Source organism: Dipodascopsis tothii (assembly GCF_038497935.1).
Source record: "Dipodascopsis tothii strain CBS 759.85 unplaced genomic scaffold V1510scaffold_59, whole genome shotgun sequence".
NCBI lineage: Eukaryota > Fungi > Ascomycota > Lipomycetes > Lipomycetales > Lipomycetaceae > Neoaidaea > Neoaidaea tothii.
The window spans coordinates 22466-33303 of NW_027118043.1; the positions used below are offsets into that span (position 1 = coordinate 22466).

Here is a 10838-nt window from a genome sequence, read left to right on the forward strand (position 1 = left end):
AGTGGGCGCAGTGTGCACTAAGCGACTGCGCGCACGCGTTGCCACGACAACTGCGGTTGCCGCGGCTGCTCGGTCTGTGGTGCGTCTGCCACCACCGCGGTACGCGGGCTGTTGCCACGGCAACGATAGACCACGCGCACGGGCTTCGTTGCCATGCCAACCGCACGTTGCCTTGCCAACGCTATCGCATCCAGCCGGGCCCAGCCGCCGCAGCGCCGGCGGTGCGCTAATCGGACGCCCCCGCAGGGTTACCCGGCCCGTCGGCATTGTGCGAGCGCAGGCACAGGTGTCACGCCGTGCGGTATCGGTCCGTCTTCTCACCGCCGACGACAGCCCACCGCACACGATGGAGACGATCAAGCGGGCCATCTGGGGCCCGGACCCCCAGGAGCAGGTGAGCAGCAGCCAGCCGGCGCACCGGGCGCCGTCGCGGCGGCCGCCGCCCGGCGCTTATCGGTGCGCGGCCGCCGGACCGGATGGCGAGCGGGCCTGCTCGCGCGAGCCCGGCGGCGACGTCGCCGCCGCCGCGCGGGCGCCTCCGCCGGCGCCGGCATCGATTGGCCCTCGCTGACCGGCAGATGCGCAAGTGCAACAGCCTGCTGCGCAAGAACCAGCGGGAAATGGACCGGCAGATTTCGTCGCTGTCGTCGCTCGAGAACAAGACAAAGTCGATGATCAAAGCGTCGGCCCGCCGCGGCGACACGTCGTCGGCCAAGATCCTTGCCAAGGAGCTGTACCGGGTGCGGCAGCAGCGCTCGCGGCTGCACAAGTCCAAGGCGCAGCTGGCGTCGGTGGGCATGCAGATGAACGAGACGTTCGCCGTGCGCAAGATCCAGGGCAGCATGAAGGCCTCGGCCGGGGTCATGCGCGACGTCAACGCGCTCGTGCGGCTGCCGGAGCTGACCGGGACCATGCGCGAGCTGTCGATGGAGCTCATGAAGGCCGGCGTGATCGACGAGATGGTCTCGGACGTGCTCGACGCCAACGAGGAGGCCGACGACATCGAGGAGGCCGAGGCCGACGCCGAGGTCGACGCCATCCTGACCGAGGTCACCGGGGGCAAGCTCGGCAAGGCCGGCAAGGTCCCCGAGGCCGCGCCCGTCGAGGAGCCCGAGGAGGAGGAAGAAGAAGCCGACCTCGAGGACATGCGCGAGCGGCTGCGCGCGCTCCAGAACTAGACATGTACATTACTGGCGTTTCGGCGCACGCTGCGCTCTTTGGTGTTTACAGTTGATTATATACTACATGCATTTCATGCTAATCCTCCAGCAGATCCTCGATCTCCTTGTCGCTGTCGTCCTCCTGCTCCATCTCGGCCTTGCGCTCCAGGGCCCGCTCGAGCTTCTTGATGCTGTCGGTCTGCCGCCGCCGCGCGTGCCGGCCCCACGACTGCTTGGACGACTCGGCCACGAACGTGTCGTTGTCCGGCTCGGGCTGCGACGCGGCCCGGGCGGCCGCCTCCTCGGCCGCCTTCTTGTCGCGGGCCTCCATCTGGCGCAGGCCGCGCTTCTGGAGCGTGCCGCCGAGCTTGACGAGCTGTGGCCGGAAGAGCAGGTACCCGGAGACGATGATGAAGATCAGGAAGTAGTCCTTCATCGAGTACTTCTCGGCGAGCAGTTCCATAAACTGGAACGCCATGGTGTCGGGGGATGGCAATTGTCCGTGCGGGTGAGGGGCAAGGTGTCTGCGACGTCCGGGGCCGTCCTGCGTGCTGGCGGGTCGCGATGAAAGTGTGCGGTCGGGGAAGCTGGCGGAAGGTCGGCAGGGCAAAAATTGGCCGGGGGCGCGGCATAAGTGCGGCGCGGCGCGGCGCGCGCGCGCCAGTTTCCGGCCGACCCGGCCTCTTTGTGCGCCGCACCGCGTGCGGCGCACGCCGCACGCCGTGCGGCTCACTACGTCTCGCTCAGGAAAATGCATAGATTACATCGGCCGCGTCGCCGTCTCGTCCGGCGCGGCCTCGTCCAGCTCGGCGATCGCGCCGGCACCGGCCAGCGTCGGCATGGCCATGCGGTCAAACACGTCCAGGCTGCGCGAGCGCGAGAACGGCAGCCGCGGCGTCACCAGCGCGTCTTGCAGCGTCGCCGACGCCGTCTCGGACTTGCGCCGCTCCGATGCCTGGCGCTCGCTCTCGAGCTCTTCGTACAGGTTCAGCTTGTCCAGCCGGACCTTGAGGCCGGCGTGGAAGACCTTGAGCGACATGATGACGCTGTTCTTGTAGAACTCCTCCGGGCCCTGCGGCGTGGCCTCGCCGCTCGGCGACGAGTCCGAGAGCCACGCAGTCGGCTCGTACCGCGGCGAGCCCGCCGTGTGGTGGCGCTGCAGGCGGTTGGCCGCGCGCACGACGTCAAAGACGCCTTGGATGCCGTTGAAGGCCGTGCGCAGCTCCTCCTCGGTGGCCTCCGGCAGCCGGCTGCCGGTGTTTTGGTGTTCGGGCAGCAGCTCGTCGATGCCCTCGAGCGTGACCCAGGGGTGCCGGCGCAGCTCGGGCATCTTGATGCGCCGGCGGTAGTCCTTGTCGAGAATGCGCCGGAACAGGTCCTTGAGCTGCGGGGACGCCTCGTCGGGCAGGACGAGCTCGTCGTGGCGAATCGACGCGTAGAGGTCGACCAGGTTCGAGCCGCGGAACGGCAGCTCGCCGAAGAGCAGGCAGTACAGCGTGACGCCCATGGCCCAGATGTCGGCCGCCCGGCCCGAGTACTCGGCCTGCGGAACCGTGCACAGCTCGGGCGCCAGGTACGGCGGCGTGCCGGCGACCCGGACCATGGCGTCGTTGTCTTTCTCAAACATCTCCGACACGCCAAAGTCGACGATCTTGAGCACGTCGTCGTCGCTCAGCAGCAGGTTGTCGGGCTTGATGTCGCGGTGCACGATGCCCTGGGCGTGCAGGTACTCGATGCCCATGATCAGGTCGCGGAAGTAGAGCCGGCACTGCTCCTCGTCGTACGGCTCGGCGACGTGGTCCATCGACACCGACATGATGACGCCCTTGCCGCACCACTCGAGCACCATGTACAGCGAGTCCTCGTGCGGGTTGTCGAGGACCTCGATCAGGTTGGCCACGTTGACGTGGTTGAGCTTCTTCAGGCTGGCGATCTCGGACCGGATCAGGTCCACGTCCTTCTGGTCGGCCGGCGACGGCCGCGGCACGTTCGCGCGCGCCCTGGCCAGCCCCCGCGCGCGCTGCTGGGTGCGGTTGTGCCGGCGCAGCCGCTGCTTGGAGAACTCCTTGACGGCGTAGGTGGCATTGGTGTCCATGTCGCGGGCGCGGCTGACCGCGCCGTACGAGCCGTGGCCGACCTGCTCCATGAGCGCGTACTGGTTGAGCACGCGGACGCCGTCCTGGTGGCTGATGCTCGCGTTGAGGGTCTCTTTGACCTCGCGGGGGCCGGCCTGGGTCCGCCGGTTGTGCCGCGTCGGCGAGTGGAACTGCGACGCCAGCGACCGGAACTTGAACGCGGCCGGCCGCTGCGCGACGATCGTCGGCGGGCCGGCGCTCGTCTGGCTGCCCTGCCGGCTCACCGGCGCCGACCCGAGCCATTCCGTGCGCATTTCGGCCTCGGGCGGCACCGAGCTCGGCCGCGAACTGCCATCGCCGTCGCCGATGCCGAGCGTCAGATGCGCCGACGACGTCGAAAACGTGCTCTCGCTGGTCCCGGGCGGGTACAGGTCCGCAATCACGATCCGCGCAGGCACGTTCTTGCGTCGCCCGTCCATCGCGGGTGTGGTCGATTCCGCTGGTTTGGGCGCGTCCGGGGTTTTAGGCCGTGGGCGGTCTTTGTTCGGCACCCAGCCGGCTGGTACCCACGCCGGCGGGTTCTTTGTCGGTGCCTGGTTCCTGCCGCCGCGTGGTAGGTGCCGTGCTGGCTGTTCGGGGCGCCGTGCGGCGTCTTTATGCCGTCGGTGTGGTCAGCACGGTGAGCCACGCGACGCCCGATAAGGAAGTTCCCGGGGGCTGCCTCTGCGCCACGCGCGGCGGTGCTGTGGCTGCGGACTGTGGCTGGGCGGCGGCGGCTCGGCGGCGGGCAGCCCAGGGGCGCGCCCGGGGCGGCCGCGGGGTCGCGGCCGGAGCCGCGCGCCGGGGCGTCGCCGCGGGCGCCCCGTCCGGCCGCGCTGGCCTCGGGCGGGGCGCGCGCGCCTGCGCGCTGCGCCATGCGCGTGCCACTGTTCGGCTGACGCCTGCCAACCCCGCTACATGGTTTTTCCGGCCGGAGCGACCGTTCGGGCTAGGCCGGGCCACGGCCCCGAGGCGCCGCACGGTGCGCGCCGCACGGCGTGCGGCGCGCAGCCGCGGCCGTGCGCACGCCGTCGCCACACTTGTGCGCGATCCGTCAAACAGTACTTTTATAGATACAGTGCTCAGTCGATCTTGATCGCCGAGTAGACCTTGCGGACAAAGAAGTAGGTCGAGAAAAAGCCAATGGTGCCCGTCAGGATGAAGAACACAAAGCTCAGGAGCAGCGAGTAGCCCAGGTAGAGCACGTTCGAGACCACGCCGCCCAGGGACAGCTTCGAGGCCCAGTACAGCAGCGCGTGGAAAAACACGTAGACCGAGCACGAGCCCGCGGTGAAGAACGCGCGCCACTGCCAGTGGTAGTTCTCGGAGCACAGCAGGAAGTAGACCATGAGGATGGTGACGGTGCCGCAGGTCATGATGGTCAGGCCGTAGCAGATGAAGAGGAAGCCGAACATGTAGTAGACCTTGTGGAACCAGATCGAGTTCATGATGAAGTAGAGCTCGACGAAGATGGCGCCAAACGGCAGGACGCCGGCCAGGAACATGCTCGGCACCCAGCGCAGGTACATGGGCTGGTCGGGGATCTGGCGCGGGATCTGGTTGGTGCGGACCGGGGCCTCGAGGGCCGGGGCCTTGAAGCCGAGGTACGAGCCGCCGGCCGAGAGCGGGACCGAGATGACGAACCAGATGGCCACGAGCGCGATCATGGTGCCCACCGGGACCGCGCCGGACGACTCGGACGCGATCAGGAAGAAGTTGAGGAAGATGAAGATGGCAAAGACCACGCCGGGGACGACCACCGGCGTCAGCACCACGTTGAGCTTCCACTTGTCGCCGCCCATGGTCTTGTACGCGCGGGCCGAGACGTAGCCGCCGACGGAGCCAAAGAGCGTGTAGAGAATGATCATCATGGTGGCCAGCGAGCCGCGGTTGGAGGGCGACAGGAAGCCGAGCAGCGCGAAGATGATGGTGGCGCCGGCCATGAAGAAGAGCTGGGCGCCCGAGCCCAGCACGACGGCGAGTGCGAGCGGCAGGCGCGGGGTGCGGAACACGTCGCCGTGGACGAGCTTCCAGCCCGAGTCCTCCTGCACGTCGTCGTTCAGGTCGAGCTGGTTGTACCGCGAGATGTCCTTGTGCAGCGTGCGCAGCAGAATCATGCCGACCATGCCCGTCAGGAACAGCACGATGATGGACGAGTTGATGAGCGAGAACCAGTGGATCTTGGGGTCGTAGACGTGCAGGTACTTGTCCCAGCGCGTCGCCCACGCGGTCGCGGACGGCGTCCAGTACACCGAGTACGTGAACGCGACGTCCGTGTTGATCTCGCGGCTGAGCTGGAGCTTGTCCGCCACGTCGCAGGTCTCGACCTGGCCGTTGCCGTCCGCGGTCGTCTTGATCGACGCCGGCTGCACGACCACGCCGACGACGCGGTACTTGTTGGTCCGCGTGCGGTGGTACTCGATGAAGATGTCGTAGTGGTTGCTGAAGAACGGCACGTTGTCGTTCTCGACCGTGCCCAGCTCGAACCCGACCGAGTAGAACTTGCTCTCGGTGCGCTCGTCGTACTTGACGCGCGCCGCCGGCAGCCCGTCGATCAGCCAGTTCATGGCGTAGTTCTGCTTGATGCGCCGGTTGACGAACTTGGACGCGCGCGGCTCAAACGTCTGCGTGCACAGCGTCTTGCACGTCTCGTTGCGCAGCATGCGGATGTCGAACGGCGAATTGAAGATCCGGTCGCCAAACAGGATCGACCCGAGCGATTCGGGCTGCTTGGCCGGGCCCTGGCTGGGCTGGCAGAAGTGGAACGCCGGATGGTAGTCTGGCGTCAGCGCGCCCGCCGCGCCCACTTACAGTCGTACGGAATCACGCTCTTGAGCTGCTGGTCCTCGGGGCCCAGCACCGGCGTCAGCCGGTTGACCAGCAGCGGCACGGGATCCGACTCCTCGTAGTCCGTCGGCGCCACGCCGGGCAGGTAGAACGCCTGGACCGCGCTGGCCACCAGAGCGGCGACCAGCAGTCGCATGGCCTTGGAAGCCCACATGTCTGCGGTCAGCAGGGCTCGCGCCCCAGCGGCAATTGCTGTCACCCACCAGTCTAGCAGATACGCGTCGTCAAAGCAAGGCCGCGGCGATGGCTGATGGAGCGAATCCGTCGCGGGAGGACGATGGTGTCGTGGAGGAAACCCAGTTGTTGCTTCGCAGCGAAGATGGAAAGGCACGGCGCAGGTCTGGTGCAGCCACTGTGCGGCCGCGGGCGGGTACCGCCCAGCAGGCGGCCGGGCACGGTACCGGGCGGCGGGGTCACCGAAAACGCGCCGGGTGACCCCGCATAATTGCTCGCGGCCATCGCGTGACCGAGCGCGCCGGGGGTGACGCGCCCGCCGCGGCGCCACAATGGCAGCCAGGCGGCGCTCGGTGACGCCGGCGCACAGCCGCCCGCCCGCACGTGGCGGGGTGACGCCTTGGCCATATCGCCAAAGGCTATCCCGCATGCAGCGCATCTCGGCAGGGTGACCGTGCTCGGGTCGCACAAGCCAAGCCTCGTACCGACGCCGCAAAGGATCAGGCCACTCCGCTGCAAGCGCCGGCTTCTGCAAGGTACCTGACGCCTCCAAGGTGGGCGCAGAAGCATAAATAAGGACGCGCTCTGACCATCGACCGGCCACAGACCCCTCCAGGCCCAGATCGAGCGGCCATGTCTGGCAACGAGCAAGTAACGCTGCCGGTGAAGACCGTGAACCTGCTGCAGATCTCGCACTTTCTGTCCACATGGAACTCGCGCGTGTTTGAGTTCTCGGCGACGCTGTTTCTGGCGCTCATCTTTCCGGGGACCATGGTCCCGCTCTCGGTGTACGCGCTGGCCCGCGCGCTGGCGGCAATTGTGCTGTCGCCGGCGGTCGGCAAGTACATCGACCGGCACGACCGGCTGCCGGTGATCCGCGACACGATCAGTAAGTGGGCGCAAGGCGGCGCTGACGGCAGTCTGGCAGCGCGTGGCCGCGGTGCTCTCGGGCGTGCTCTTCCTGGTGATGGCCACGCTGGGCATGCCCGGGCGGCCGATGGGCGTCCAGGTCGCGTACATGGCCGGGCTGGTGGTGTTTGCGTGCGGCGAGAAGCTGAGCGCGATCGCGAACCAGGTCGCGGTCGAGAACGACTGGGTGGTGGTGATCGCCGGGGGCAGCACGGCCAACCTGATGCACCTGAACTCGCTCATGCGGCGGATCGACCTGTTCTGCAAGATGATGGGCCCGCTGGTGATCGCGCTGCTGATCGGGCTGACGGTGAAGGTCAGCATCTGGCTGCTGATCGTGGTCAACTTTGTGTCGCTGTTCGCCGAGTACTACGCGATCGCGAACGTGTACGGGTCGGTGCCGGAGCTGCAGGTGCCCAAGACGCTGCGGGGGCCGATCGCGCTCGAGGACACGGTCGAGCTGGCGGACGAGGACGTGGGCAGCGACGCGGGCTCGACCGCCGGCATCGGCCTGGCCGACGAGGACGAGCCGGCGTGGCAGAAGCCGCGGGCGTGCGGGTGCGTGCCGGTGCCGGCGTCGCTGGCGTTCTACCTGGGCCACCCGGCGGTGTGCGCGTCGCTGGCGCTGGCGGTGCTGTACTTCACCGTGCTCTCGTTCGGCGGGCAGTTCGTGGCGTTCCTGCTGGCCAGCGGCTACTCGTCGGCGACGATCGGCGTCATGCGCACGTTCTCGGTCATGTGCGAGATGCTGGCCACGTACGCCGGGCCGTGGCTGATGAAGCGCATCGGCTACACCAGGGCCGGCGCGTGGTTCGTGGGCTTCGAGCTGGCGTGCGTGACCGTGGCGTCCGTGTGCCTCTGGACGGTGCCGCTGGACGCGCCGCGCAGCCAGGTGGCGGCGGCCACGGCCGTGACCGTCACCGCCGTGATCTTCTCGCGCATCGGCCTCCGCGGCTTCGACCTGGCCGCGCAGCTCGTCATCCAGGAGAGCGTCGCCGACAAGCACCGCGCCCAGTTCCGCGCCGTCGAGTCGTCGTTCCTCAACTTCTTCGAGCTGCTGTCGTTCCTCTCGACCATCGTCTTCTCCACCGCCGACACGTTCTTCGTCCCCGCCACGCTCTCGACCGCCGCCGTCTTCTCGGCCAACGTCTTCTACGGCGTCTACATGGTCCGCGCCCACGCCGGCGTCCGGCTCTCCCTGCCGGCCGCGCTCGCGTTCTGGCGCCGCGAGGGCCGCATCCAGCTCGCGCTCGACGACGACGACGTCGCGCCCGTCCGCGCGGCCGCGCTCGAGCAGCACTCGTAATCGCTAGCATGTTCGTAAATACATTCACAGCATCTCGGCGCTGTCCCGCACCAGCCGCCGCACCTTCTTCTTGAACGTCGGGTCTGCGTCAGCGCGCCCCCGCCGCCACTTACAGTCCTCGCGCAGCTCGCGCGCCGCGTCGATGTTGGCCGGCGAGTCCGGGTTCGGCGACGACAGCATCGCGATCACGCTCAGCAGGATCGTCTCGGCGTTGTGCACCGGCAGCCAGCGCTCGCTGCCGTCAGCGCGCTCCCGCGCCCACTCACCCCGCGTCCTCGTAGCCGTACTTGTCGTCCCCGGGGGGATGCAGGATGCTGATGCAGACGTTGCCGTCCGTGTACACTGCCGTCAGCCCCGCGCCGCGCGCACCTACCGTTGGGGTGCCACATGGGCGTGTCGAACTTCATCTTGGGCGGCAGCAACGGGTACTCCTCGGGGAACGTGAGCTGCGCCTTGAAGAACCCGCCCTCGTAGAGCGTGTCGTCGGGGCCGACCAGCAGGACCTCCCACCGGTAGATGTTGTCGTCGATCAGCCCGGCCGAGATGCCTGCGTCAGCGCGCCCGCGCCCGACGTACCTGGGATGCCGTTGCGCGAGATGTCCCGGAGCTGCCGGCGCAGGATCGCCTCGGACGCTTTGGAGGCCATGGTGGTTGGTTGCGAGGCAGGGAGGCCGGCCGTTGAGGTTTGGGACATGCGCGCGCCGGGTAACCCGCCGCTTGACAGCGGGCCCCGCCGCACGCCGTGCGGCGCGCGTCACGCGACTACGGTCGGCCTTTCTAGAACCAGTAGTTGACGCTGAAGCTAGCCGTAAGCGCCCGCACGTAGTGCCACCACCCGGCCGGGATGAAGAGCCCGTCGCCGGGCCGCAGCACGCACTCGACGTAGCCGTCGTGCCAGCGGAAGCCGGCGTGGCGGGCGCGGTAGGCCGCGGCCGCGGCGGTGCTGCCGGAGCCGGCGTCGACGTCGACGCCGCACGTGTTGCCGGCGACCGCGGTGCCGTCGCCGTAGAGCCCGGCCGGGCCCGGCGCGTACAGCCGCACGAGCTTGCAGCCGACGACCTGCACCAGCACGTTGTCGTGCTCGTCGTAGTGCAGCGGCGAGACGGTGCCGGCGGCGCCGAGCCAGCAGTTGCTGACCACGGCGGTCTCGTCGGGCTTGCCCGGGAGGTCCGTGTACACGCAGTCGGGCATCAGCACGTCCGCGTGCAGCGCCGGCACCTGGTGGAACAGGTTGTGCTGGGCGAGATACACGGTCTCGCCGGCGGCGATGCGGTCCAGCAGCACGCGCATCGGCACCAGGTCCTGCGACCACTGCGCGGCCACGTAGCTGCGGCCGATCTCGACCGGCACGAGCCGCTCGCCGGCGTGCGTCTGGCCGAGGAGGTACGCGACCGAGTTCCACCGGGCCAGCGCCGGCCAGTGCGCGGCGACGGCCGTGAGATGCACCGGGGCGAGCCCGCGCGCGTCTGCGCCGGCCGGCGGCGCCGCCAGATACTCAGTCAGGCTGACCGCGTCGGGGTCGCGCAGCACCGGCACGGGGCGGGCGGGCGGCGCGCCGGCGTCCGCGGACGCCAGCAGCACCTGCGCGCGCTGCGGCGGCGCCGCTGGCGCCAGCGCCGCCAGCATCTGGTCTGCCAGCTGGCGCATGCGCGCCCGCAGCGCGACGCCCGCGCGGATCAGCCCGCGGTCGATCGCGTGCACGGCCTCGGGCCACGGCCGCCCGGCGCGCACCAGCTGGCAGCTCTCGACCAGGCACGCGGCCGCGTACAGCCGCAGCGCGGCCACCAGCACCGCCCGCTCCTGGTCCTGCCGGATCAGCGGCAGCACGGCCCCAGCCAAGTCGCCGTCCTCCGCGCCGCCGGCGACCGCTGCGGCGCGCGCAACCAGGTCTCCGGGCAGAGCTGCGTCAGCGCGCTCCAGGCATCCGTACCATCAAAGAGCGCGAGCTCGTCGTGGAGCGCTGCGCGGGTCTGCTCGAGCAGATCGGCCATGGGGAGAGGCGGGGTGCAGCCGCACACTGTGCGGCGCGTCGCGTTTAGCGCCGCACGCTATGCGGCTGTCACACGCGCCACTGCGGCGCGCGGGTGGCTCCGAGCCTCCGGCGGCGACTCCGTCGAGGGTGGCTGCCTTCGGCAGGAGCCGCACCGCGTGCGGCATATAGCCGCACGGACCCCAGGCCCTTCTCTCGAGCGCGGTTTGCCCCTGCCCGCAGGGCAGCCACCCTCGACGGAGTCGCCGCCGGAGGCTCGTTTGTCTGTGTGCGGACGAGCCTCCGGCGGGGGGGGGGGGGGCGGGGGGGGGGGGGGGGGGGGGGGGGGGCGCCGCCGC

The 10838-nt window shown here is 69.3% G+C and overlaps 6 protein-coding genes across 6 annotated transcripts; 2 read left to right on the top strand and 4 right to left on the bottom strand.

Annotated features, from left to right (window-relative positions):
* Positions 1-248: 248 nt before the first annotated feature.
* V1510DRAFT_424171 (Snf7-domain-containing protein) lies at positions 249-1418 on the top strand. Its single transcript, XM_066935056.1, has 2 exons — positions 249-394; positions 579-1418. The coding sequence occupies exons 1-2, from the start codon at positions 347-349 to the stop codon at positions 1176-1178; spliced, it is 648 nt and encodes a 215-aa protein (XP_066786387.1). The 5' UTR covers positions 249-346; the 3' UTR covers positions 1179-1418.
* Positions 1166-3903, bottom strand: V1510DRAFT_449851 (kinase-like domain-containing protein). The gene is made up of 2 exons (XM_066935802.1): positions 1925-3903; positions 1166-1747 (listed from the first exon to the last, which is right to left on the bottom strand). The coding sequence occupies exons 1-2, from the start codon at positions 3712-3714 to the stop codon at positions 1258-1260; spliced, it is 2280 nt and encodes a 759-aa protein (XP_066786388.1). The 5' UTR covers positions 3715-3903; the 3' UTR covers positions 1166-1257.
* A 421-nt stretch (positions 3904-4324) lies between these two features.
* V1510DRAFT_384169 (uncharacterized protein) lies at positions 4325-6524 on the bottom strand. Its single transcript, XM_066931693.1, has 3 exons — positions 6325-6524; positions 6086-6277; positions 4325-6053 (listed from the first exon to the last, which is right to left on the bottom strand). The coding sequence occupies exons 2-3, from the start codon at positions 6273-6275 to the stop codon at positions 4357-4359; spliced, it is 1887 nt and encodes a 628-aa protein (XP_066786389.1). The 5' UTR covers positions 6276-6277; positions 6325-6524; the 3' UTR covers positions 4325-4356.
* Positions 6525-6786: 262 nt separating this feature from the next.
* Positions 6787-8585, top strand: V1510DRAFT_446637 (iron-regulated transporter). The gene is made up of 2 exons (XM_066935729.1): positions 6787-7184; positions 7216-8585. The coding sequence occupies exons 1-2, from the start codon at positions 6929-6931 to the stop codon at positions 8508-8510; spliced, it is 1551 nt and encodes a 516-aa protein (XP_066786390.1). The 5' UTR covers positions 6787-6928; the 3' UTR covers positions 8511-8585.
* On the bottom strand, positions 8428-9167 carry V1510DRAFT_424181 (ubiquitin-conjugating enzyme/RWD-like protein). Its single transcript, XM_066935057.1, has 5 exons — positions 9087-9167; positions 8884-9057; positions 8777-8852; positions 8624-8745; positions 8428-8593 (listed from the first exon to the last, which is right to left on the bottom strand). Exons 1-5 carry the CDS (start codon positions 9154-9156, stop codon positions 8535-8537), a joined length of 501 nt encoding a protein of 166 aa, XP_066786391.1. The 5' UTR covers positions 9157-9167; the 3' UTR covers positions 8428-8534.
* Positions 9168-9193: 26 nt separating this feature from the next.
* Positions 9194-10595, bottom strand: V1510DRAFT_432461 (uncharacterized protein). Its single transcript, XM_066935498.1, has 2 exons — positions 10441-10595; positions 9194-10378 (listed from the first exon to the last, which is right to left on the bottom strand). The coding sequence occupies exons 1-2, from the start codon at positions 10499-10501 to the stop codon at positions 9288-9290; spliced, it is 1152 nt and encodes a 383-aa protein (XP_066786392.1). The 5' UTR covers positions 10502-10595; the 3' UTR covers positions 9194-9287.
* Between the last annotated feature and the right edge of the window lie 243 nt (positions 10596-10838).

Excerpts from the sequence above, each read along its gene's own strand:
- V1510DRAFT_384169 (XM_066931693.1), bottom strand. The coding sequence starts at position 6,275 with ATGTGGGCTTCCAAGGCCATGCGACTGCTGGTCGCCGCTCTGGTGGCC. Across the intron at positions 6,054-6,085 it reads GAGCGTGATTCCGTACGACT|ACTACCATCCGGCGTTCCAC; the intron begins GTAAGTGGGCGC and ends CGCTGACGCCAG.
- V1510DRAFT_446637 (XM_066935729.1), top strand. The coding sequence starts at position 6,929 with ATGTCTGGCAACGAGCAAGTAACGCTGCCGGTGAAGACCGTGAACCTG. Across the intron at positions 7,185-7,215 it reads GGTGATCCGCGACACGATCA|TCTGGCAGCGCGTGGCCGCG; the intron begins GTAAGTGGGCGC and ends CGCTGACGGCAG.
- V1510DRAFT_424171 (XM_066935056.1), top strand. The coding sequence starts at position 347 with ATGGAGACGATCAAGCGGGCCATCTGGGGCCCGGACCCCCAGGAGCAG. Across the intron at positions 395-578 it reads GCCCGGACCCCCAGGAGCAG|ATGCGCAAGTGCAACAGCCT; the intron begins GTGAGCAGCAGC and ends GCTGACCGGCAG.
- V1510DRAFT_424181 (XM_066935057.1), bottom strand. The coding sequence starts at position 9,156 with ATGGCCTCCAAAGCGTCCGAGGCGATCCTGCGCCGGCAGCTCCGGGAC. Across the intron at positions 9,058-9,086 it reads CTCGCGCAACGGCATCCCAG|GCATCTCGGCCGGGCTGATC; the intron begins GTACGTCGGGCG and ends GCGCTGACGCAG. Across the intron at positions 8,594-8,623 it reads GCGCGAGCTGCGCGAGGACT|ACCCGACGTTCAAGAAGAAG; the intron begins GTAAGTGGCGGC and ends GCGCTGACGCAG.
- V1510DRAFT_432461 (XM_066935498.1), bottom strand. The coding sequence starts at position 10,501 with ATGGCCGATCTGCTCGAGCAGACCCGCGCAGCGCTCCACGACGAGCTC. Across the intron at positions 10,379-10,440 it reads CGAGCTCGCGCTCTTTGATG|CGGTCGCCGGCGGCGCGGAG; the intron begins GTACGGATGCCT and ends CGCGCGCCGCAG.
- V1510DRAFT_449851 (XM_066935802.1), bottom strand. The coding sequence starts at position 3,714 with ATGGACGGGCGACGCAAGAACGTGCCTGCGCGGATCGTGATTGCGGAC. Across the intron at positions 1,748-1,924 it reads GAGACGGCGACGCGGCCGAT|CTTCCCCGACCGCACACTTT; the intron begins GTAATCTATGCA and ends ACCTTCCGCCAG.